General features: G+C 44.4%; 2 protein-coding genes across 3 annotated transcripts in view; both read right to left on the reverse strand.

The window, feature by feature from the left end:
• LOC115328279 (inosine-uridine preferring nucleoside hydrolase) overlaps positions 1 to 25985 on the reverse strand; it is a 64749-nt gene that overhangs the window by 25175 nt on the left and 13589 nt on the right. Inside the window, exons 2-3 of one of the 2 annotated variants that reach the window (XM_042290989.1) lie at positions 17483 to 17673; positions 6476 to 6767 (exon numbers count right to left, since the gene is read on the reverse strand). In XM_042290989.1, coding sequence (XP_042146923.1) covers positions 6476 to 6767; positions 17483 to 17671 — 481 coding nt within the window. In that variant the 5' untranslated portion in view covers positions 17672 to 17673. Of the gene's footprint in view, positions 1 to 6475; positions 6768 to 17482; positions 17686 to 25985 lie in introns of both variants that reach the window. The other variant, XM_040207029.3, reaches the window with a different exon arrangement.
• Positions 600 to 3948, reverse strand: LOC115311094. Its single transcript, XM_029969713.3, has 6 exons — positions 3641 to 3948; positions 3353 to 3557; positions 2278 to 2644; positions 1790 to 1923; positions 1667 to 1731; positions 600 to 1182 (listed from the first exon to the last, which is right to left on the reverse strand). The coding sequence occupies exons 1-6, from the start codon at positions 3836 to 3838 to the stop codon at positions 778 to 780; spliced, it is 1374 nt and encodes a 457-aa protein (XP_029825573.2). The 5' UTR covers positions 3839 to 3948; the 3' UTR covers positions 600 to 777.

Consider the following 25985-nt stretch of genomic DNA (forward strand, 5'->3'; position numbering starts at 1 on the left):
GCTGAAATATGATTGCAGGGCCCCTTTAAAGGGAAGTTATGGAGCTTCTTGAAAAAAAATTAGTTAGAAGTGAATTCTAGTGTATTTTTACCCCGTAAACCCAAGCCATTTGCTGCGCAAGTATTGTTAAACGGGGGGAAAAGGCGAAAGACAATCGCTCTATGTGACGTCATCGACGGATCTTTTGGCTGCCCAAGGCTAGGGAGGCGGGGCTTCAGCCCTATTTAGAAATTGCTCGTATGGCTCTCGGGCGCATCGCATTGAAATATAATTGTGATATCTCTTATTCTAAAAGCCAAATGAACACAATTCAAGCGTTTTTTTTTTGTTTTTTTTCGAACATAAAAGTGCCCCATCTTCCCTTTAAGCGTTCCTGTATGTAGGTCATCTCCTGTTGTAAAAGATGTTTGTAGCTTTTTTATTAGATGTAAAGATGGTTGATAGCTTTGAGTGTATTTTCCATGTCCTTGGGGTTCTATTGTATAATGAAAGTGTGAAATCCGAGCAAGTTTTATGAGTACCATTGTGTTTGTCATTGAGAACGAAGCAGCGGCAAATGAAAATCACACACCTCAGTGCAGAAGTAAACATTTCGATTGTAGGATTATATTTTGTGCACTCTGCTTCACATTTCAGCCTTGTTTTAAACCACCAATTCCTAAAAAAACTGGCAAGTATGCAAAAGAAGCATGGAACACTGTTGCAACTCATGCTGTCTGCAGTGAATTGAATGCAGTACTTTATTTTTTGTCTTTTTTGTCACTCTTACTGATGTGCTTAGATCTGGTACTTTTGCGCAAGGGCTGGCAGGTACCAGCTGAAATAAAACCATTCCAGAGAAGGGATCTCATTGTTCAAAAACTTGTCATTCCTGGGAACGAGCACAGTGGCATCATGCTCATCACATGTGTAAACATAAAAATAACAAGATTGTAAATCCAGCACAAACATCAACACTTGCACTTGTGTGTAGTAGTTGTGCGATGGTTTCAGGCACAACTTGTCATTAATGTACACCAGGCAGCTGGTGAATGTCTTCCTCTTATTGGCGTCAACGACCGGTTGCCCTTTTATCGAGCTAGGGCACTTGATTTCCAGAAGGACTGTTTCTCCATCTTGCTGAAACACTCCGTCAGCACTGCCGCAAAGCCAAGACCTCTCTTGATGCACAAGCAGGCCCACCTGAAATGAAAGTGAAATAATGCTGTGGAAAGTAGACCTCCTAGCACACCATTTCGTAACATGGCTACACCTGTCCACTTCAACCACTGCACTCGGCGTGAATTCTTCTGGGGGATACTGTCGAAGCAATTAGTTTCCACATTGCTTTAGGGTCGCACCGTTGTGCGAGCACCTCACTTTGCCTTGTCTCATTCTCACATGCAAAGGAGTTGCCAAGCAATGCCAAGCACTCGTGCAAGTAGCTTTGAAAATGCTGCAAGCACTATGTTCGCCTTGGCAACATAGTGCCTGCAACTGAGAAGATGCAGTGAGAACTTTGTGTGTTTTAGAATGTGTATGTGGAGGGCAATACTGGTTTCTATGATAAGAAAACAATGCAATGCACTAATGTGTGGGTGTGTCAAACATTAGTCTTGTCATCTTTTGAATTGTGGACCGGTTTCACCGCAACTAAAAATTTATTTAGGGTATTTGAATAACGCACCTCCACGATATGTGCTCCAAACTTTTCTTCGAACCGTCGCCGTGCTTTTGGTTCAGTCTGCAAGCCTGTGTAATTGAAATTGGTATTAGCATATATTGTGAACACTCAAAGCCTAAATAATACCATAAGTCGTTGCGTCGCTTGAAAAGCTTGTGGTGTTCATCAAGCTCGCAACAAGATCCTGTGGAGTCTTCCTGGTCCGGAGGATGGTATGTGCCATTGTGCTCGAAATCCGCACCTTGCGCTCTTGGTACCACCTGTTGGTATCGAGAACATGAATTTAATCTGAGGAACGGAGTTTACAGCTATTCTGAAAAGTAGTGTTAATAGAGTCATCTTCAGCACCAGGCACATGCAGGCCAAGGCAAGAAAGTCGAGGAAAAAAAACAAAAAACTCCAAAGCAAACAGACAGTGCAGATTTTGGGCAATAATTTGCTAGTGGAAAGAGCAGATCCTTCAGACCTTTTGAAATTGCATTATCAATACTGCGGTTTCACCACTTCAAGAGTACAGTTTCGCATGAAACCTCACTACAAAGCTGGGCCTCTCGAAAGCACCCCAGATAGGTGCCAACATGCACCCTGACCTCTGAGGAGGTAAAAGATCTCACTGTGCACACTTGGACTGTGCCATCGTTGCCATGCAGATTCCGAGTACATCACGAGAAGCCACTCTTTCTTGAAAGAATGCTTTCTCGGGGTCTGTGAGTTGATCTTGACGGTACTTCAGTGCCTCTCCGTCCGAAGCCTGATGCGTTAGATGTTGCAGCACCACTTCCACTTCAGACTTCCTCACAATGGTGACCGCATCATTTACAATGTCTTCTAAGAGCTGGGCACACTCCAGCTCTACTTGATTCTGTCCTGTCAATCGCAGAATGTCCGTAAATGGGGTGTCAATGTCTGGGAAATGGTCAATGATGTAGCGTGGCAGCACCTCTCGTGGCTCTTGTTTTCCTACGAAGTTGCTTCGGTTGCCTGTGAAATTAACATTGCACGCCATTAACAACTCATAAATACAAGGTTGTAGATAATTTAAAAAAAAAAAGGTTAATACGTCCAGATTGCATGCAGGGTTTGGGGGAAAATTGCAGTTTGCGTCAGCAAGATATTAATCAATTTGGGGTAATAGTTGATGTTTGCTTGCCCATGCTTGGAAACCATCATAGCTGTTTAGCTTGCAGAAGGGTGCTAGGTAGGGCTAGTTGCTAAGACGACATAGTGAAAAGTGCAGCACACAAGAAACTTGACACACAACACCTATGTTTCGTTTCTCTCCTTGTCTGTTGTGCACTGTAATTTTTACATATATCTAACTCGGGAGTCACTTCACAGGTATAATCTAAAAGTAAAACCAATGATATTGATAGTTATGCTTAACAAGGAGGCTGTAATTCTCCGTGACGTGCGGGACTAGGCTAGATACTCGGATCCTGTGCAATACTTTTATTTTTTTCTGTTGAACAGCACCCAAAATAAAACATGTGCATAAGCTCAAAACAGTGCTCCGTGGATACATTGTATCGCTGGTGTCTGGTATTCCGTTAGGCGCGGCCCAATCGCCAACCCAGCAGTAACTTGCACGATAACGTGCACGACTTGACACTAGCTTTTGCGACTCGTGAACGTCAACGCCACATAACGGTGCTGCAGCATGCTCGTGAACCGATATGGTTGCACTCCTACCTCCAAAAAGGTCCCCGATCGACGCCTTGTCGCTTAATTTCGGCCTCTTTGAAGGCTTGCCCCACGCTTGGGGCACGCTAGTGCAAGCGCTGACCTCGTGCGTGTTGATGTAGTGCACTACAGCGGCGCTGTGCTTGCACTCGCCGAGGACACCGTACCGGCAAGTGCAGGACCCGGCGACGACCTTTCGCGAGTCTTGGATTAGCTGTGCAAGGAAAACATTAATAAATCACCCTTTTGTCCATGTAAATCTCGATAATATATCTACTCCTCATTGCTTGCACTCACCTGGAGTGTTACGTCGTACACGTGTTTTCCCTGCTGGGAATGGCACTTGGCCGCGATGTCCGTGCCGTTCTCTTCCCGCACGCCATACACGTGGTTGTTCTGGAACAACCTCTTCCCCTTTTCTAATGCCTGGTCGCGATAAAAGTTGCCGATATCTTGAATTGGTTTGAATCCGCAAAATAAAATAACGGGTGGCATCTTTCACGTGATACCGGCCGTGTCGCCGATTTAAGCCTTCTCAGTAATACGGCATTTGGCCACGGTGGCGCTGGCGATCAACCGACGGTGGCGCGCCCTAGGTACACTGCCCAGGGGGTATAGGGGCCCGTGCGATCGTCATAGGTTGTCATGGAATATTTTACGATAGACAGACCCTGATGAGGGCGCACACACTACTGACCAAGAGAAAAAACGAAAAGAAAACTAGATGTTAGCGGTTAGGCAGCGCGTGCATGCGATGGCTGCCGTTTTATTACAACTCACGATGTAATTTTTCTTGAAGTAGAGTACTCCTTAACGACCTTGAATACGGAAGCATTATATGAGATTCCTTAAATAAGAGGGGGGTGCACCTTCAAGATTTTTAAAACGTATGGAAAGGACCCAGTGCAAACAAATATATATATTTGTAATTATATGTTACATAAAAATGCCATCTGTAATATTTTTAAGGAAGATTACGACGTATTCAGTTGTTTGGCTGAAATAAGATTTTTAGTGGGCTTTGCTGAGGAATTTGCAGAGATTGAGTAAGGAACAAATGTCCTAGAGTGGTAGGATAACATGTTATCCCAGCTCCTTTTCTTCTTTTTTTTGCGGGGGGAAGGGGAGGTGGGGTGGAGGTGACGAACGATTCCAATTTGCTTAAGGAGGGAGACTACCTCGAATTGCACCTCTTTTAAAGAAATGCGTATTCAAAATTGCAAAGTTTTGGCATGTGCGGATAACAAAACACTCTCACAAAGCCTTGTCAATGTGCACTGACAAACAATGTCAAAAATAATTATTCTTTATATGTTGGTGAGGTGTGCTGCACTGCGTACCACTCGTCATCCACAAGTGAAAATAGCTGAAAGCAATGTCAGTATTTCAGAAGAAGTTTGAGGAAGACATCACCTACACTGGTGGAAAGAATTTCTGACTTTAAGACGCAAAAATAAATTTTTAAAACGTCATCATGAAACTTCAAGTGCATTTATCTCAGCTTCACTTTTTATTGTCAAATATCAGTTCAGGGAAGCTATCATTTCATAATCAAGTTATGTGTGCTGATATATTTTGGTTTTTCTATATAGAAATTTTCTGGAGAACACGACTGGGTACTTACTTTCTGCATTTCTATGCTCTTTTGTTATGAAAAGTTAACATTTCTTTCAAATCAAATAAATTTTATAATTTTCGAAATTTCTTTTCATAGTCGTCTGAAGCAAGTATTCTGCTGTGTGTTCCAGTAAAAAAAACTGGCCATTTTCATTCGCCTTTCTAAACGATAGCTTTTTTCAGCACGTACACTTTTTTAATATGAACTTTTATGTTACTCATCGTGGGATAAATTTATAGGGTTGAAAATTTCCACAACATCCTTGTCCAGTGCTATGAGTACGCATTGCAAATTTCATGCAAATAAGACAAACGGTTCGAAAGTTAGCCTTCCGGAGTGGTGTTTCCCCTTAAGTATAATCGAACAAAGCAGTCCCGTTAATATTATTACCAGGATTATAAAAAAATCTGAAGGTCTAATGCGAAAAAGAATGGACAAACATTCCCGGGAACCGCATGCCACCCGCGCGCTCGCGCTCAACACAACAGTCTCCGATGTCGAACGCTGCCGAACCCCTCCCTCGCCATATGCAACCAGATCCCGCTGGTGGTCTTCTTCCGGACAAGCGTTGGTGTTGCTTAAGAAATTGTGTAGAGGTCATGTTTAGAGGGCCGGAAGTTAGTCAGCCTCAATAGGCAACTTGTCTCTTAGATGTTGATGAAACATTTAGCCAATGCAGTACAACCGCTAGCCTGGGGTCTTTAACGTGCACCAGGCAGTAGTGATACACGGCCGTAAGTCGTTACAATGTTCATCCCAATCAAAGCGGGCAGGGGTGGGGATCGAAACCAGAATCTACTGGTTCTGCAGCGCGAGCTTCCGCTCCACGCGCTCCGAGCGGGGGTGCGTTCGCACACTGGGCCACGGGCCCCTCTTAAGCTCTTAATTGAACCCAAGGTCATGTCTGGCTCTCAGATTTGCTTGCCCGTGAACATGAAAACGGAGCACCGCAGGCTCTCGTACAGAAAAAATTACCACCCTCGGAGGGAGCCTTGTCTAAGCACCGGTGTAAGTCACGTGCAAAAGAACGGTGCTTTGGGTTGCGAATGCACTCATATAACACAACAGATCTCATCAAAAAGCGAACAAAAAAGCTTCGTTTATTTCATTTCTAACATAAATTTAAATCTTTTAATTACCTACATGAATCTCTAAGAACCATTTCTGCGAAACAAATCAGACACAATCAGCCCTATCCTGATTAACTTACTTAGCGCTCCCTAATGGTTTCGTCTTTTTTTTTTCCAGGACGATAAGTTGCTTGAACTCCCAAATATTATTATTATTTCATTCTTTCCAGGTAATGCGTACCCTGAATGCTTAGTAATACTATTTTTTTTGGTCTAGATTGTTTGCATTTACATATACTAGTATGCTGCATAACACTATTTCGAAATTATTTTTATGTGCTTTTTTGTATCTCGGACTTGGGTGACTCCCTACATCATTTCTAAGGGAATAGGGAAGGAGAAGGTTCATGAAGGCTGTCAAATAAACAAGCAAGAGCGCCTCACCTTTGATGTTCCCTCCCATGATGAAGATTTCCCTGAGGTTCTTGCCGAATTGCGGGTCCAGGAGCAGGGCCAGGGCGGCGTTGGTGTGCGGGCCCAGCAGCAGGAGCGTAAACTTGCCGGGAGCCTCCTTCGCCATCTGAACCAGAACCTGGGAGGCGTGCGGGGAGGTTTCTCCATCGGGCCCCGCCGGATAGTCGAGGGCCACTTCGCCCAGGCCGTCGTGGCCATGGTACTCCGTGGCCAGGTCCAGGGGCTCGGTCAGCGGCCGCTCACAGCCACGGTACACGGGGATCTGGGCACATTGGGCGACTCAGGATGACTATAAACGTAAAGCGCTACGGGCAGTCTACTGCAGGCTTCTTACGTCTAACCGATCCCCACAAGTCTATTGTCCTTGCACAAAGGGTGGGTAATGTTAAGCCAGAAACGCAATCTGCACTAGTGCCGATCATCTGTAGCACATACGTAATCCAATAAAATGAAGTGTATGTTTTCAAAACATATTTCAACGTAATATGAAGAAGTTTAAGGCCGACGTTTTGAGCACTGACTGGGGCCCAGTTTATTCCAAAACAGTAGACGAAGCTTATTTATAACACATTTATTAACATCTAGAAACAAATTATAGCTCAAACTTTTCCGGGGTAAAAAGGCACATTCTAAAAAGAATGGGAAGCTCTGCACCTCAGAATGTTAAACAAGAACCGTTTTTATAAGATATTTCAAACGAAAGATTCCCATATATTGATTGTCATCAAACAATTTTGTAACCACCTGACGTCTGATTTGCGAATACCTAAATTAGAGTATCCTACGCAGCTCTATACCCGAGGTCGCAAAAAGCGACAAGGAATAGTTATACATTAAGTACTACACCGCAATAGAGAGCATACAGCGATTGGTGGACGTTCTGTTTATGGGAAAATTGTATCTGGGGTGTCACCTGCAGAACACTTCAATGAAGTCTTCGTAAACTTAAATCTACCACCACACAATGTCAATGCTTAAAATGTCATACAACATTCCAACATTTTCTAGAGAACGGGAAACAATTATTTTAAAGCGCCTATGCTCCTTTTTGCTAAGCTCTCTGTAATATCAAATTTTCAATTTGGTTTCTTCAGAAAAAGGTCAAAAGAGTCTGCGTTGCTCCATGAAAAAGAAATAATCTTTGGAAACATAGATAAAGAATCGATAGTGAATCTTAGTATATTTATAGATTTTAGCAAGACATTTTAGCAAGGCATCAGCCATAAAATACCACCAGATAAACTATGCTGTTATGGCGTGTGTGGTTGAGCTCAGTCCTTTTTACATTACAATTTGGAGTAACGTAGGCAATCTGTTGTGATTGCTGTTGGACAAGATACTCGACAAGAGTATTTAAAGTAAGTTACTAAATACCTTCTTCATAAAGTATTTAGAGTCCTACACAAGTTACCTTTCCTTCAAAGTATCTTCAGTAGAATACATATTCGTAGAAATCCAATTCAATTACTTTCGAAGATGCTTCCGCATTGCATTATTTTTATCGATTTCAGTGACACCATAATGCTCTATTGGCAAGCGACAGAAGCAAGCAGAACAAAATGACAGTATTATTTTATGAAGTCCCACTACAAGGTGTAGCATCACCGGCGCATGTTGCAAGATTATATCTTTAAGAGAAATTATCAAAAAGAGGAAATCACTTTTTTTTGTGTTCTATAACGGGCACCTTGTACGCATCGTTCTACCAAGCGCTGTAATCGCTATGTTTGGAGTTTGTGAACCATTTTGGATGCGCAAAGTAATGAGTGATTAACGAGGGAGGTTGTACAGTATGCGTGTCAGTTGCCGTACCTTCCTCAAGCACCCATACGCTGCACTTAGAGATGACTAAACAATCGGACAAGCGGACACGAAGGAGTATTGCTGCGTTCAGAAAGGCGTACAACTTTGGAAGGGTTCTTTGTTTGCATTTTGAAAGCTCATCCTAATCGTAGTTTGTTTTCTGCCTTGTTACAATAATTATCGTCATGAAAAGTTCGGGCCAGGATGCCTTCATGTGCGCTAGTTCGGGCTATCACTGTTCCCCCACAGACAGTGCTCCCGAGAGTGCCTGAGTGGGGAAAGAAACAGGCGTTCTTGCTGTAACAAAGCAAAACATAAAACAAGATCGTGATTTTTTTATATTTTTATATGTTTTTTTTGTTGTTGTTGGCAATTTCAGTCTACACCTTTGATCCTGGCTTGTTTTCTGTTTTGTTTTTGGTCGTTTCCGCTCCATGTTTTGCCCTGGGATGTGCCAATTCTTATCCATGGAAGATACTCCAGCGACAAATTTTTCAAAATTAAAAAAATGTATGTGTGATTAAAAATATAAAGCACTAAACATGTAATTCTCAAAAAGAGTAAAATATAATTTCAATCAAATGTATTTTCAAGATGCCAAATTACTACCAAAAGTACTTGAAATGCAATATTTTGATTGCGATTTGAGACAGGCACAAGTCTGGTTGTTATCAGTTGAGGCCCGATGCTTAGGCACTAGAAAAGCCACTTTAGGCGCCTATAAAAGGCACTAAAAAGTTCGTTATAGAATTTACCTATAGGTACAATCAGTTTATATTCACAGGGTGCTTTTGAAAGTATTTAGGGACTTTGCCCCCTCCCCTCCCCCCATTAAAAGAAATACAGAATAAACTGGTACAATAGGAATTACAATTTAATTTGTCCAGCATTAAAAAAAAGTCGACTTAAGCCCACATCAGTACTAAGCTGTCCCATGCTGTACATAGTTCGACTAGAAACGATGGGTCAAATTATGAAAGCAATAGCAAACAAGCACCATCTCAAGATTTTTTTGGGTTCAAACTTTCGCCCCTTGTCACTTAAGCGCGAGACACATGCGCGAAAAATCCGTCCGATCCGACGTCCGATCCGGCAATACGACTGCTTGATCCGAAAAATTTGGTCGCGTCAGGCGTCAGATCGGCGATCCGACGTGCGTCCAACGCGCCAGATAGTTTCGCACGGCGGACGGATTGTCGGATGCGTCCAGCCAATGACAGCACAGCTAGCGCGAACGTCATGATGACGTACTGAGTCTGTCGGGACGAATCAGAAAACGGGACGGGCGACGGGAAGCCGGACGCGTGGATCCCGCCGACCCATTCGAGGAAGATGGCCCCGGCGAAGAATGCACGCGCTAACGAGAACGAGCTTCTAAGTTTGCTCGTGTGAGCTAAACCGTCAATCTGGGACCAGAGATCTGTGAACGCGGACCTCCGCTGGGGTGCTTGGATCTCCTGGGCGGAGCCGAACGGATCGTCGTGTCGCATGCAAGGTCGGAAGCGTGTGTCTCAAACTGTCGCGTGCGGCAATTCGGAGCGGCGTTCGGACTGTCGGATCGGACGTCGGATCGGACGATTCTGTCGTCCATGTGTCTCGCGCTTTAGAACCAGTTCGTACGCTGAAAAAAAAAAGCGTTCCCCGTCAACTGATGTGAGTGGGGCGCACTTGTACTTAGGAATATTCAACGCTTCCACACCCTCTGGCACCCTGGAGTGCTCCCTGGTGAGAACCTTTGTGACTTCTTTGAGTACAGAAAACCCCACTATTTTTGCTCCAGACAGACTGAAGCTTTGAAAGAACTTGTACAGCAGCGGGGCCTGCGGGGACGGCGTCGACTCGTTCTTGAACGTTCAAAATGAGCCCGATGTTCCGAGCCAGAGTTTTGCCAGCACTTTCAAGGCTCTTGATTGGAGCACAAATATGCCAAGTCACGTTCGGGAGTGTCCTTGCCCAGGACATCTTGAGCCTTTCTGATTGAGACACTATCGTCTTCTGGAAATTCGTTAATGGCCATCTTCACACCAGCAAAGTTAGTGCTGTAATACTCTACAGCTTTAAGGCACGTTCCCCATCGCGTCACGATGGCTTCTGGTGGAAAAGGCATCCCTGGTAGCTGTTCCTTAAATGCACAAACACAAGACGGTGACTTAAGAAAAACACAGCCTTCACAGCAGCTCCAGATCGGTTACATGCTTGAAGCGTGTTCTTAGCTCTTCGCAAATGCCGTGGGCAACGCAGGTGGCGTGCAACATCCGCGGGTAAAAAGCCCTCAGGAGGAGGGCAGCTTTGCGCATATAAGCCGCCGCATCCATGTAAGGCAGCAACAGCCTGCTGTCTTCCAATCCAGTAGAGTATAGCACGTTCAAGGACGTGTTTACAAAGTACGCCACGGTCTTCCTATTTGTTTTCTTTAGCGCCTTGGAACACACAAGAAAAGGCGCTGTTCTCTCGTCTGCTACGAGCTTCCCAACTACGAGGTGAGCGAAAAGCGTTTGGGTCTCCGCAGACGAAAGTCTGCGGACACCCAAATGCACGAGTCCCCAAGGCTGTAAACCTCTAATTTTCTTCATTGTTTCCTCGTACATGGGCCGCAGATAGTTCTCGTGCAGAGTCGACTCCGACGGTACGGTATGACTGGAGTATTTTTGTAAGAATTTTTTTGAAAACTGGGTTTTCTACTTTCGCCTAAGGAATAATAGCGGCGACTAAGGCTTCGCACAAGTCTGCGTAGCATGCATTCTTCTTTCCATCTTAAGGTTTCCCTAAAAAATCACTATTTTGAGGGCACGTTGCGTCCTGCGTTGGCTTGATGTCCTGCGGTTGTTTCGTGTTGTGCCAGGTGGCACTTCTCACATGGAATCTGTGAAAAAAAACAGCGTTACGATATGTTGAAAATCGAAGTGCGCCGTCTGGAGCGGGGATAGCTTTAAGCAATATTTTTCTAATACTTCTAAATATACCGATACTAAAAATATATGTTTTACAATGGTGAGAAAGCCTACTCATTGTGCAAGGTTGTTCAGGTTTTAGTTTAGCATAAGAGGACACAGCTGCCATACGCTCCACTGCCAAAGCTCACTCTTGCGAGACTAGCTGCTGCTTAGGAACAGGGCGCAGGACTGTTGGGTGAACTACGATTCGCGCCCACATTGGGTGTTAGCTGTTTATGGGGGGAATCGTGAGATAGTGCACGCTCTTCATCTCTCTAGAGTTGGTTTGCCGATTATGTCGCGCAAGATAAGGGGTATTTCAGTTGCCTCGTCCCTAGCGTGAGTTTCAGCCGTACACGCCCAGCCAAAACATGGGAGGCAACAAGCACGTACTGGAGTTCAGTCATCCGATAGAAAGACACTGCGTTTTGTCTTGTTACTGAGTATAGTTAATTTACTAATTAAAATTTCAATCAGCGTCAAGAACTTTGTGCGAGTCTTTTTGGTGGTCCCTCTCCAGAACATCACGGAGATAAATTTTTTCTGAGTCACCTTGCAAACGGTCCGGTAATGGCTGATGGCAGGGATGGGCAGTATTTCAAATACAAGTATTTCAAATACGTATTTAAAATACTTAGTGTATTTTACATTTGTATTTAATTACAAATTGGGTAATGTATTTCACGTGTGTATTTAAATACTCAAACGTGGGTATTTCAAATACAATTGTAATTAAATACAATTTTGTGGGCGAAAATACATCAGGAAGCAGGAAGAAAACTATGTTCTGCACCGAATGCAGTGTCTCTCAATCAATCACAAGCGTTTAGTGACTTTGTGATTACGGTGCTAGTCCAGGGCAAGAATAGTGACGAAATCGACGTTCACAGGCAGACTGGCTAAATAAGTGCCTGTGACAACTTGTGGTGCTTTCCAGCCTGATTTCCACCCATATTTTTGCCTGGAACATTCTAAACGCGCGGGTCGTTCAGATTTTTGTAACTGGTGCGAGTTGCAACAATAAAAATTATCTAGCTAGTGCTGCGCGTCTTGGTCGTCTCGGTTCTTTGTTCGTCTATACGAAAATGTAATCGACAAAAAAGCTGCTTGAAGCTTTGTACTTTTTTTCACCTATTACGTCCAAGCTGATTACATATTTTTGTGATTATATTTCTATTACGTTACTAGAGCCTCGCACACTAAATGCCCGTGCCACACGGGCAACTCGAATGCCATTTACAACAAATGACAGTTGTGTGATCGGCGAATCAGCTCGTAATCTGTCGCCGGTGGAACGCGCTACGCCCGAGTGTCGCGCGCTAATTGGCCGTCCGCTCAAATGTCATTCGTTGTAAATGGCATTCGAGTTGCCCGTGTGGCGCGGGTATAACTACCGAGTGTGCGATGCAAAATTAACATGAGATACCCAGAAACCCGTTGCAGGTGCCCTGAAAACGCTGACGCAAATTTTGAGGAATGTATTTGGAAAAGTATTTGGAGGGAGACCAAATACGTTTGGTTGTATTTGTATCTTGTACTTAAATGCTTTTTTGGAAATGTAATTAGATTTGTAATTAAATACATTTTTGACGAAGTATTTTGTATTTGTATTTCGATACATATTTGCATGTATTTTGCCCATCCCTGGCTGATGGTAAGTTCGAAGACTCTTTCTGCTTGGTATTTGAACACCGTGCGTACAGTTTAATTTGTGCGATCCTAATATTCCATCAACAAGGTCGCTTTTCTCACTGTGACGTCACGGAGACGACACAGCAACCAATCAGCACGCTGCACTAACAGCTACGGTTGTGCTCTTTCTCGGGGCTAATAGATTTCGAAAAACATTGTGCTTGACTGGTATCCGTCGAATAAATAATTACTTAAAGTGTTTTTGGAGAGTCATGCCAGGATTCAGGAAACTCCTGTATTACAAATGTATGTGCCTGTCTTGGCCGCGGGAGGAGGGGAGACACCGTTTTGCAGAGGCTTGTGTACTATGCGCAGGAAATTCTTCACCAACCCATAGACGAGTCACCCTTTCATCAAATAAATACATCTACATCATATCTTTAATAAACATGCGGGTGTTTTTCTTGGTCCACATTATATGAGCGAATCATGTCTTAGCGATTAGAAAATATTTGAGCGGACGAACGTTTTTGCGAATGCCATTTTAGCGAATAGGCTGTTTTTCGGCGGTGACGAGCAAGGCTTTTAAACTGGCGCGGTTACCCCTTGCTGTCGATCAGAGGAAACGAAGCTGCGATTCGCTACAGCGTCATTCGATGAAACGTCCTGGTTGCGTTTTCATTCGCTAAATTTCCTTTCGATCAAGTTTTGTTTTTTCTCCGAGACAAGGTACTTAAGGGTATGTCTTCCTACCTGCTTTCCACATGGTTGACAGAAGACCATATCCCTGTCTGTCGAGTAGTGAGAGGAATGTTGGGTCTATTGCCGAATCAGCACGCTCTTTGGGACCTTCTTTTTTTTTTGGCATTGTTGAGAAGCTTCAGGCAGTGAAAGCGAAATGCAGCAAACCACAGCTCCCTATTTCCTTCACCTCGCATGTAGGCTGGAACGCATGCACACACACACAGACACACACTCTCGCTCACTAAAAAAAAAAAAAAAAAAAAGCTTTTTGGTGGGCATTTTGCTTCGTTTTCCAATCTTCCAATGAACCGCAGTGAATAGGACGAGCCATCCCAGCCAATCCAGTACTACGAGGATGTCAGCGAAGGTTCCAGTTGGGCGGAGCGACACGCGGAGATTCTCCCAACGCTGGACTGGCTGGCACGCTCCCAGCATCCACTAAGGTCCATTTAGGGTGAAACGGAGTACAGCAGCATCCACATCCAGACTTCAAACCTCCAGGCAGCTCCCGGACTCCACACTGTCCAGACATGTTAAGACGACAAACCCGCTTCTCTAGAGCGAGGCGAGAGGGGGAGAAAGCAAAGAAGGACGATGCGTGGGGAAAGGCGGGAAGGGCCTTCTACTAGAAGGAAAGCGCCGTTTGTGCGTTGGCTGACAGGCGTGAAGAAAAAAAAACGATGTTTGTGGTGGATCTCGGGACAGAGATTGGAGCAGCCTGCTGCCATGCGTCGCAGCAAGATGAAAAATAGTTCGCTCGAATTTGAAAATAAGCAGAACAAGTCATTTTGGGGGAGAGAGGCAAAAAAAGTCAAAAATAGGCATTTATAGGCAGGAAACGGTAAATTAGGCTCAAACGCCGAAATAGGCATTTATAGGCACTATAAAACCACTCTTAAATCGCTTCTTAACTCATGGTTCGTGCTCATATATAGAAAAGGCACGATAGGGAACATAGGAACAAAATAGGCATTTGCATAAAGATCCGGTTTCTAGTTATCAGTGGTCCTGCATCGTCATTCCTTAACATACTGCGCGGCGTTCCCCAGGATAGTATACATGGTTCAGTATTAGTTAATGCATATAAAAATAATGTTGTAAATACAATCAAACAAATATAATACATACTATACCCTGATGATACAAGCCTATTTCTTGCAGAAACACGTGTGGAAAATTAGTTGGAGACGCAAACGATATCGTTAGTTAGTTTCTGATATGGCTCCACAACAATGGGCTCAAATAACCCGCCAAAAAGTTATGGCTTTTCTAATGAAACAACTAAGTTCTCCCTAATAATCATAAAATTACAATAGGTTCAATACCAACGGAGTAAGTTAAACATCATAAAACACTCCTAGTAAATTTTCTGAATATATTTTGTGGAAAAAAAATCTGTCAAGGGTGGTTCGGGTTACGTCTCCCCGCCGCAATGTTTTCTCATTTGATGTTTAATTACAAATACACTGCTCACTATTTAAGTCATATCAGTTATTGTCATCTTGTTTGAAAGAAAGTTGTATTTATTATTTATTTACCCTGAAGGCCCTCACGGGCATTACATAAGGGGGAACATAGTACAATAATTCGAAAAACTAAACAAAAAAAGACACAAAAAAGAAAAATATACAATTTATGCGTACAACAAAATATATTCATGCATACCACCACTTTGGACAGTAATTGAATATCGTGGATTAACCAGAAAATCTTAAATTAAAATTTTTTTTTTCTGAGGGAGTTTTCCTTTATTTATCAAAACATTGTCTTTTTGAATCAGCGTTCTTTCTTATGAATTCCCTCAGCGTTTCTTGTCTTTTGATGGGCTACATTTAAGTACAGAGGGTATAGCTACATGGACTAATACATTTTAAGGATTTTCTGCTTGACCACTCGCTTGACAAGTGTCACTCTAGACGAGGGGTGGCCAGGTTGACCCGGCCTAAGAGCCGCAAACAAACCAACGAAACTTAAAAAAGCCGCGGGTCAAACTTTTGTTTAGAGCAATAAACGAAACTCGAACTACTTTCAATCTACCGGAGTCAAAAGCAGTCAAACTGTACGTAAGGTAGCAGTAGCACAAGATTACCAAACCGCCACTTGTTTTTCGATTTAAAACGCGTTCCATTTCTCTTTTTGGGGAAGTGCTCATGTGAGTGTGTGTGTCCGTGTGTTGAAAGGGGGGGGGGGGGGGGAGGGGTAGGGGAGGGATCCGCGAGAAGCACTTTAACACGCGAGGAGCCGCATGCGGCTCGCGAACCGCAGGTTGGCCACCCCTGCAGTCTAGACGCATGCCCCCAGAATATCAAGACTTGCCCCGAAGAACGAAGGAGCTTAGTGGGGGAAGACCTGTTGGTCAAACAAGAGTGGGTTCAGAGGCTGTTCCACGTTCGGAATGCGCGCCTTTAGATTCTATTCTATTTCCGTCCACGGATTCTTTTCCACCGCTCTCGCAGCAAAGTGTTGGGGATGGCCTGGCACGAAATAGAAGTCCCTTAGCAGGTCGTTTTCACCGCGTTCAACAAAGTAAACGTAGGCGGTCATCCGAAAAGTACTGACTCCCCAAAATATTTCTCCGACCTTTTTTTCCTTCTAACCTTCACGTTTGTTTTGATGAGTTAATTCACCCTACCCCTTGGGACCTTTGCTGACCTTCACAAGTTTCTGACCAACATTACTACCCTCGAACTGGAGTTTTCATAGACCGCGTTTCCCCCTGCGCTAAGCCCTCCGCAACGAAGCAGCCGCTACTGCGCCGGCGCGCCCATGGCCTTGACTGTGGAGTTCCAGGCTCGCATAGCTGGTTGCGGAGAGCGTTGCGGGACAGCGGAAACGATCTACGAAAACTCCCTAATGACTCCACCGTGGGATCCGTGTCCCTCGGGCACGGATCCCACGGATGGGAAACGTTACCGGGACCCCCTTTGTGCCGGAGTGAGTCGGTATGACCCGCTTGAGGGTCTAATTTCAAAATGGCCTCAGCGACGGAAGCCTTGGCTCGCTTACGCGAGTCTCGCAGAACCCTTCCTCCCGCCAAACCGTCCTTATCAAGGTTGGAAGGCACCTTATGGCGCCAAGTTCAAACCTCTTCCCTCCCCACCCCCACCTGCGTCACCATTGCAGATCCCTCCCTGGGATCCGCCCCATTGCCCCCACTGCGGGGGATTTCCGCATATCCCTCACCTAATGTGGGGCTGAACCGCTTCCTCCCATCCCTATCGCCTCTCCCCCCACATCAGCGGGCCGGACACTGGTGGAGTGGTTCACCTTCCCAGCTCTCCTTATTCTCCTTTTCCGGCGGGCCCCGCTCGATCGCTCAGGTCAAGTCCCACTCAGGAGCCCCGAACGATGAAGACCTTCAGGCCCTCTTCTAGGTGCCGGACAGGGCGTCCTTTTGACAATAAAGTTCTGACAAGTACGCACGCACACAGAGGAAAAGGATGTTTGCACCTAATAAACGGTCTGTACCATGATATTAGAAAGTTTTAGTAGACCGTGTTTCCCCCTCCGCTAGCGCTCCGCTACGAAGAACCCGCCACTGTGCCTGCGCGCCGATGGCCTTGGCTGTAGAATTCCGGGTAGCGGAGGGGCTTAGCGGAGTGGGAAGCACGGTCTACTAAAACTCGCCATTGACCGTGAGGTATGCATATGAAGCGTCACGCTCGGGTTCACGGCGCAGACCGTATTTTTGTTTTTTCTTGGGATTTCTGAATATTTTTATTCCCATCATTTCCCGTAAATGTCGGCGATTCTCCCTCCCAAGTGCCTTTCGGGAAAGTGGACGCATTGTATTTCTTAGAGCGTGGAGGAGAAGAAATCGTTTCCCGCCTCCCGTGCGAATTCCAGGAACTGGGAAGTGCTTTACCTTGTCCATGCCGCAGACACGCAGAACCCGACGCACGTTGCTGTATACGTTGCTGAGGGTGGTGTTTCCCGCGACGCATGTGACGGCCTCGACGGTCGAGTGCAGGCTCAGCGCCAGCATGATCGCCAGGGCGTCGTCCACGCCGCAGTCCACGTCGAGAATGAGGTGCCGGTCTTGGATCACGCGCATAGCTGCAACGAGGGCTAAGGTCCGAGTGGGTTGATGAATATGGGAATTTACACTACAACTCTCGCTTCATGACTGCTGCCTAGGGCGGCAAAATTTCGGGGACAGCCTATTTGTGGCCGCCCCCCAATTAATGATGTCTTTTTCTGTTCTTAAATCCAGCTCCGAATTTAGCTATTTTGGGAATTCTAACTCCAAATCTAGTTACTTCGGAACATTTTAACTCCAAACTTAGCTACTCGCCCCTCCCCCCCCCCCCCCCCCCCCCCTTCCAACCCCCGCTTTCCATGGTCAGTGACAATGGGGAACGGAGGCTGGTGAAGGAGGGCGGCACTGTTAAAGGCTACTTAGGGCGGCAAAAGCTAAGTCCGCCTCTGGAACCACGCTAAAAAAAAGCGCGAGAGCACACGCGTAAAACAGATGTGTTAAAAAATAAATTTTTCCGACTAAAAGAGTCTGGAACTCGACCTGACAAAATGCTTTTTATAATGTCTACAAAATAATTTTTCAATGAGAGGGTAAATCCTACTAGTCCTGAGCTGACCCGGCGTCCTCATGTTCATGCGGCTATACAACCACCATGTGACCTTCATTTTGTAACTAGCGTGCCTATATCTCATTGCCTCATATTTGTACCTTTTCGATGATATCTATACGCATCCCTTTCTCACAATAATGCCTTCAGGCACTGCAAGGTAGCGTGAATAATTGAATGAATAAATAAATAAATTTGCGGACCCGCGTTGCTTCTGGGGATGTTTTGATATCCACCAAGTTGTCAACTGGCAACAAAATATACATTTTAAGGCCGCCGAGTACAAGTATGTGCTACTGCAAACCACTGGGCTTCAGCCCTCTTCGAGGAATGTGATATCAAGACGTATATTTCAATGCGCTCTTTACCCGATTTTTTTTTGTTTATTGCTAGTGGTGTGCGGAGCGATTGAAATAAATAATTTGATGCACACATTTAAAGTTCGACTATATATTTCTTTTGACATGTGAATCTTAAGTTCCCAAGGGCAATCATACTCTTCCTAACACGTTTATTCACTCCAATGCTCCCACCCTAGACAATATATAGTTTTGTTATAATCAGACAAAAATATTATTTAGCAAAAACATTTTAATTTCTTTTATTATTTTAAATTGCTGTAACTTATAAAACAGTCGTTTGAATTTGCTAGTTTATTTTTTATTTAGGAAACCTCAAGTCACCTGTTTAGGGCATTATATGAGGGGAATAAAATGTTTGATAATAAATAATACAACATGCAATAACGACCTTATTGCTCACAAAAGAATCATATCAATCTAAAAAAAAATATGTAAAACACGGTGTGTCGAACCGAAAAAAATACGGGTTCGGTTCCGGTTCAGGTTCAGGTAAATTTATTTTGTTCCGGTTCAGTTCCGGTTCAATTTATTCGATCCGCGAACCGGTTCGGGGAGCTGAACCGGTTCGCGAACCGGTTCGGAAATTATAAATGACAAATTGCAACATTAAAATAAATTACAAATAAAACATCTGAAATCAGCACATACGAAACGGGATACATCGTAGTGTAAGGCTCAGGGATTTCTACCAGGAATGGTTTCTTTATGTGCACTCAAAGGTTACCTCACCGACGTTTACGCATTCGGACTTCATCTAATTGGGTCCGACGCAGTAGCTGTAAAATCCGCGACCTCCTTACAAACCCACTTACTAGTAGAACTCGCTAACTATCCCGCCACCTCGGCGTGTAAGCAATTGAAGGAACAGTGGGGAGAAAATACAGCTTTCTTTACTTGAACTAGCCTTCGGTAACTCAAATTAGACCGTTAAAGAAGTTTTCCTTAAGCAAGATACGGAATATGAAAAACACTTCACCGAACGCAACGCCAGAAGGACGTAATAGGATAAATGTTAAAATAGAAGAGTTCGCTGTCTCACAAATATGTTAGTTTCTAAGTGCCTATACGAAACCGGATGCATTATTATCAAACTCCACAGCCTTTTCTTTTCTTATTCAGATGGAAGCAAGCTTCAAGAACTCGCGCGTTCTAGAAACGTGTTATGAAATGAGCACACAGCAGCATTTAGGATTTACGAGATTGTAGAAAAATGAAATCCCGTGACGCGATTTTTTTTTTTTGGACAGCCTTCCAATTTTTTTTCTTCCGTGCAAGCCGCTACCAGCGCAATACTGATTCCTATGTCAAGATTCATGGATGCAGCGTTTGTCAAGATTCATGGATGCAGCGTTTGTCAAGATTCATGGATGCAGCGTTTATATTCCTAAGACTGAGTGGAGAAGAAAAATATGTAATCGATGTGTGTGTCAGTTGACGGCACTTAAAAAACATGGAATTGATAGGACATTCATTGTCAACAGCGCATGGCCGAACCGTTTTGACATGAGCCGGTAACCGTTATTTTTTTCCGGTTCAGTTCCGGTTCGGGTTCATCGCGATAACAATATAACGGTTCGGGTTCGGGTTCAGTTCCGGAAAAAATACCGGTTCGGTTCCGGTTTTCGGTTCGGTTCGGTTCCGGTTCGACACCCTGGTAAAACAATAGCAACATTGTTAAATACAATACTAAAAATTCCCACTCATCATTTCTGAGTACCGTAAAAAATTTACCTGATGTTTTGAATTCTGTTCTATCTGTAATTTTTACAATGTTATGGGCAGAGCATTCTACTCGGAAATGGCAAGCTGCAACGGGGAGTTGAGAAATCGGTTAGTACAACATTTTTATAAGCGAATTTTATGAGGATGGTTGTGTTCAGAAAAAAATTCGATAAGAACGAAGTATTGTTAGCTCCTGGATGAGAACATTAAGATAATAAATGTTGGGAATGAACGCGAGACGGGAAAATATATAACGTGTCTTTGTCATTTATGAATAAGATAATTTTGATAAGGAGCCTATATGATACCAGCATATTCAAGCTGAGACCAAACAAATGATTTGAAGGCGATAAGACGAGTTCCAGAAGATGCTAAAACAATTTTATTCTAACGAGCCCCAATAACTGACTTACCTTAATTACAATGTGATCAATATGTTCATGCCAGCTTAGGTTAGAAACAAAAAAAAACTGCCAGATACTCATATTTCTTAACTTTTTAAAGGGGGGCACCGTTGATTGTGTAGTTGCAACACAGTGGAGTTTTTATCGTTGACACAGTGATAAATTTGGTTTTGTTGATGTTAATATACGCAATTCCCACTTACTGCAGCATTAAAAGATAGAGTTTATGTTGTTTTGCAAGAAACAGGGTGTCATTTATAGTTACTATTTTACTGCGCAAGACGCGGTAATCTGGAAAAAGCCACATCGATGAAGATATGCCAGCGGGAGAGTCATTTATATAAATAAGAAAGAGTAAGGGAGCCTTGCCTAAAGCCCTATAGGGCACGCCGGGCTTTACATCCGTAGTCGTTGACAAATGGTCTGAAACTGCAACAAATTATTTTCTATTGGGTAGAAACTCTCCAATCTAATTATAATCGAAAGTCTATGTTCAGTGATTCAAGCTTTTGTAATAACCTCCATGGGGCACGCAGTCGAAGGCTTTTGAAAAGCAAATATGCAATGTCTGTCTGGTAAAACGAGTGAACATTGCCGTAAAAATCTGACACTAGTTTTAAAGAAATGGGGTTTCACACGATTTACCTTTCCTGAAGCCGTGTTGTCCTTCAAAAAAGATATCGTCATTAAAACTAAATTAATGCTGTGGCTATGAATAACACGTTCTAGAATTATGCCTGGGACACTCGTAAGCAATATCGATCGGTAGTTACATAAACACGAGGTTCCACCAGACCTGTGAATGGGATTCACCTTCGCAGGCCTCCCCTTCCTCGGCAAACTTCCTTCAACGAGAAATTGCTGGTATAATGTGTGTGTGTGTAAAACGTTTAATGAAAGAAAAAAAAAAAAAGAGAAGTGGTCGCACTTGCGCGTGACTTCTTTCTGGGGACTTTCCCCTTAGAAATCCCCCGCTTTTAAATGTCCTGACTTAGGTTGCTCGACATCGTATAATCGAGCAGTGTCCGTAAGATTCGGACTCGTCTTTCAGAGTCGCCAAACGGTCTGATCCACTCCTCGTAGGAGGTAGGAGTGTCTTGGCCCAGCTGGGCCCAAGCATCGCTTCTGTGTGTGGCGAGGGCCTCACATTCCCAAATCAGGTGGTAAAGTTTTGGGAGTGTGCCGTCTCCTTTGCGTAGTTGACATCTTTGGTCGGGGGGTTCGTAATCAGGGTTCAGCTTGCGTTTCTTGATGGTCTCAAATTTTTGAGTCATATATGGTGTTGTTGCGCCCCCCGTACGAATTCGTCGGAGTATCACCATTTCCTTGCGTTTGAAGTGGTTCGGTGGAATGGGATTCGGTTCAGGGTTCCAGGATTCTTTTAGTCGGTGCTTCCATTCTTTTTTGTGCATTCGCAGAGGTTCAACCGGGTCGTATGTTGTATCGGCAGTTTCACTGTTAGTCGATGAGGGGTCGGATTCTCCGTCGACACGCGAGGGGTGAGGACTGTTTAGCTCCCTCGCGGCCGCGTCATGCGCCGCCTCGTTGCCGTGGATGGCCGTGTGTCCCGGGATCCATCGGATGCAGACCTTTGTTTGGTGTACACGGAATAGGTGCAGAGCAGTGTGGAAAATGCGTTTGATGGTTCTGCACGTCGTGGCTCCGTGTCTTTTGCATTCTCGGATGACGTGCTGCGAGTCCGTAAATATGTATAGTTGATTTGCGTCGTGCTGTCGGAACGTTACTGGAGAAAGGTTCGGTGGGTTTTAACAGTTTAGTGGTAATACCGTCCCTACCTGGCGAGGTTCGATATGGTAAGCCTTCGATTAATCTGGTTATGCCACGTGGACATACCGTTATCTCTTCCAAGGGGTCGTGGTAGAGGGTATAGCACAAGGAGAAACGATTCGTTCGTGAAAACATCACTAAATATTTATTAAAATAGTTTGCACTTTCGTGGTTCGTATGGGCTTTTCTTTTGGCATCTGTAAAGCCATAGTTAGATTACTTTGATTTTGGTGGGTTCATGCAATGCCAAAACCTTTTGAGGGTTGACTTTAAGAGACCTCAAGTCATCTTTATAAAATGTCCCTTTAGCTTTTTTTTAATTTCAAATACGCATATCATTGAATGGTAACTATCCAAATTCCAGGAAATGTCGTTGTTCCTTTCATAGGCATGTTATAAAAGCGTTTGTTTTTAAGAAAATACTTATTCTTTTTAAAAAGTTCGTTCATCTAAGTAGCAGAATACTGCAAATTATCATAAACATCTAAACCAGGACCAATCCACCTTAGTTGACAGATTGGCTCCAGCAACCCCCCAAAAAAAAGCTTTTGGCAAAAAAAAAAAAAATGTACCCTACACATTATCGATTTTTCCGGTTTACTGCAGCCGAATGGAAAATCTTGTATTTTGATGTATCTTTAAATTGTTTGTTCTCGTTTTAACTTTGCTGGTTCTCAAAAATTTGCATAAAATGCCTCCGAAATTAATTATTCTACGGATGTAATACACATCCTAGACACCACAGAATCTCCTATAATATTGGGGCGGGACTCCATTTAATATGTACGTACAATTGTAAGAAGTTTCTTATACACAAGAAAGAACTGTACATTTCGATTAACTTGGATACCATTCGTATTGGCAACACATCAAAACGTTTATTCGACTGAGGATCCTGCAGTTTACACGTCATCTTGACATTTTGGCACAAGAATAGTGGTATACAATAGAAAGAAGCAGTAGCACGGGAAATTGTTTTAAGCGTAACGTTTCAGTGTTATTACCATATGTGTATATTAAATACATGGGCGCCTATGGGAGCGCTGCCGTGACCCGCTAAGAGATGGCGCAAGTATATGATGGCACACATTTCTGGAGATATTGCCACACCTTGTTTGAAGAACTGCCTAAGAATCATCGCTGTTCAGGTCCAAAGTCGACTACGTATGAGATTATTTCAACCCAAAGCATTCAAGATGAGTAAGTAAATTATGTAAACCCGTTCATTTCGGGGAACTTATGATGCAAATATAAGATCACAAAATCTGTTCACGCGCCGTAGTCCGCAATTTCTCGCATGCGCAGTTGAGTGCCATATCTTCATTTTAGATTTAATGGTATATTTTCAGTGTCGGTGGGTGGCTCACCGGCACAAATGACGCGAAATGATCGACCATCGTGCCCTTCAAAGAGCACTGCTCCCAGTTCGTAGGATGATGCATCATCCTACAAATTGGGAGACACTGTGACCATCGCACCCTTTTCGCCATAAATCAATTCTCAGCCCCTAAGCCAGGTCGTCAAACCAAGGAATTCCTGCAGTTTGCCAACCCATTTCCCCCACCTCAAACAACTTATTAATCCAGTTTTTTGTTGTTGTTGCTTTGTTTTTGTTTTTTAATACTCATTTGTCGGATGAGGCTTACAACACCTGGTTCGACATCATGTCAGCAATTTTGCGAGAGTACGTTCCTGTCAAGAGCAGTCTGAGGCGTGGCAACCTGCCGTGGATAACATCCTGCCCATCTTACCTAAGCCCAAAGCGTCTCATTTAAATTTCCCACAACTATTTGCACCAGGGGTGGCCAAGCTGCGGCTCTTCGTATGTCGAAGTGCGACTCGCGGCTTCCCCCCCCTTCCTTCCCCCGCCTCCCTCCCGGCCACATAAGTACTTCCACAAAAAAAAAAAAAAAAAGAACGCGTTTCAAGTCGAAAGACAGAATGTCGTTTGGTAATCTTGTGCTGCTACCTCACTTACAATTGGACTGCTTTTGACTCGGATAGATTAAAAGTTGTTCGAGTATCGTTTATTACTCTGGAAAAAAGTTTGCCTTCCCCCCCTCGCGGCTCTTGGAAGTTTCGTGGTTTTCTTTGCGGCTCTTAGGCTGGGTCAGCCTGGCCACCCCTGATCTACACCAACTGGCAGCGAAGGCTACCAGTAAGCGAAAGCTCTACTGCGCTTATTTTAACCATCAATAGAAAATGCCCCAAGCTTTGGTATTCAAAGAGCACGGTATGTCTTACTCCAAGCCAAACGACATAGTCAAAATTTTGTCCCACCACTTCTTGACTCCAACAATCGATGACTCCACTTCATCTATATCCTGTCCTGTACAGCCCGAGATCCTTGCCGATGCTACACCATTAACGCTTTTCACGAACATTGACATTCTGCCCAGTGAAACGTATGAAGCTCTTGACCACGTCACCTCCTCTCAGCGCCCCAAACCAGACGGCTTTCACACTGCGCTTCTTAATGCCTGCGCTGGTTGTATGTTCCCCGTCCTCACCCACGTGCTCAATTCCTTCTTCTGCCACAGCTGAGTACCCCAATCCTGGAAGGTTGCAACAACCTCACCCTTATACAAGGGTGTGATTGTCCGCGCTGTTGTGTGCCATAAGGTAGCGCGGGCCTACTTTATTTAATAATTTAGTCAACGACGTGACAACTCTCTTTTACACTGCACTTCTCTATACCGACGACCACACCCTCAATCATCCAGGTGCCTCTCCCTCAGATTACACAAACGTGCAGGCTGATCTCGACCGTATTTACCTCTGGTAAAAAAACAATAGACACCCTTCCAACCTCTCTAAATGCCCTGTCATGCAAATCACCAATTCACGAAAGCCCTCAGACACCCCAAAATTGTTTCTTTAACGGTTCCGAAATCCAAAGAGCGACATATGTCCGTCTCCTAGTCATCACATGTGACCACCAGCTAAATTACCGCCGCCGAATTCAGGGAGTTGCCTCCGAATCGAGGCGGCTTCTGGCTTTCGTTTCCCGGTCTTCCAGAGGAGCCTGCACTTCTGTACCCAGACCAGATCCCTCTTCACGGCACTGGTCCATCCTGGAGTACTGCACTTCACTCTGGGAACCGTCGGCTGCCCATCTTGTTGCCTCATTATACTCCGTTCACCCCTAAGCTGACAGTATGGTGGGAGCTACGGGCTCGTCGGACCAAGCAACCGCCTTTCTTTCGTCACGTGACTGCTTTCTTTGCGCGTGTAGATAGAGGTATGAGTGGTTAAACTAGCGTGTAGCTCCCACCACCCTGTCAGCTTAGGTGTAAATAAGGTATAGAGTCAGTGCAGCGCCGTGCAGCCCACCTCACCTAACGACGCCAGCTTGGTTCCTCTGCGCCGCCATACCAAAAGCTATAGCTGGTACATATATGTACCAGCGCGCCCCTCCCTGGCCGTCTGAGATCCGCTGTACCTGCGATGTCAGGTCCCCACAGCACGACTCCTCGCTACCTTCCGTCTTCCGAACTCGATGCCCC

This window comes from Ixodes scapularis, unplaced genomic scaffold, assembly GCF_016920785.2.
Source record: "Ixodes scapularis isolate PalLabHiFi unplaced genomic scaffold, ASM1692078v2 PGA_scaffold1__304_contigs__length_218370807, whole genome shotgun sequence".
Classification (NCBI taxonomy): Eukaryota; Metazoa; Arthropoda; class Arachnida; order Ixodida; family Ixodidae; genus Ixodes; species Ixodes scapularis.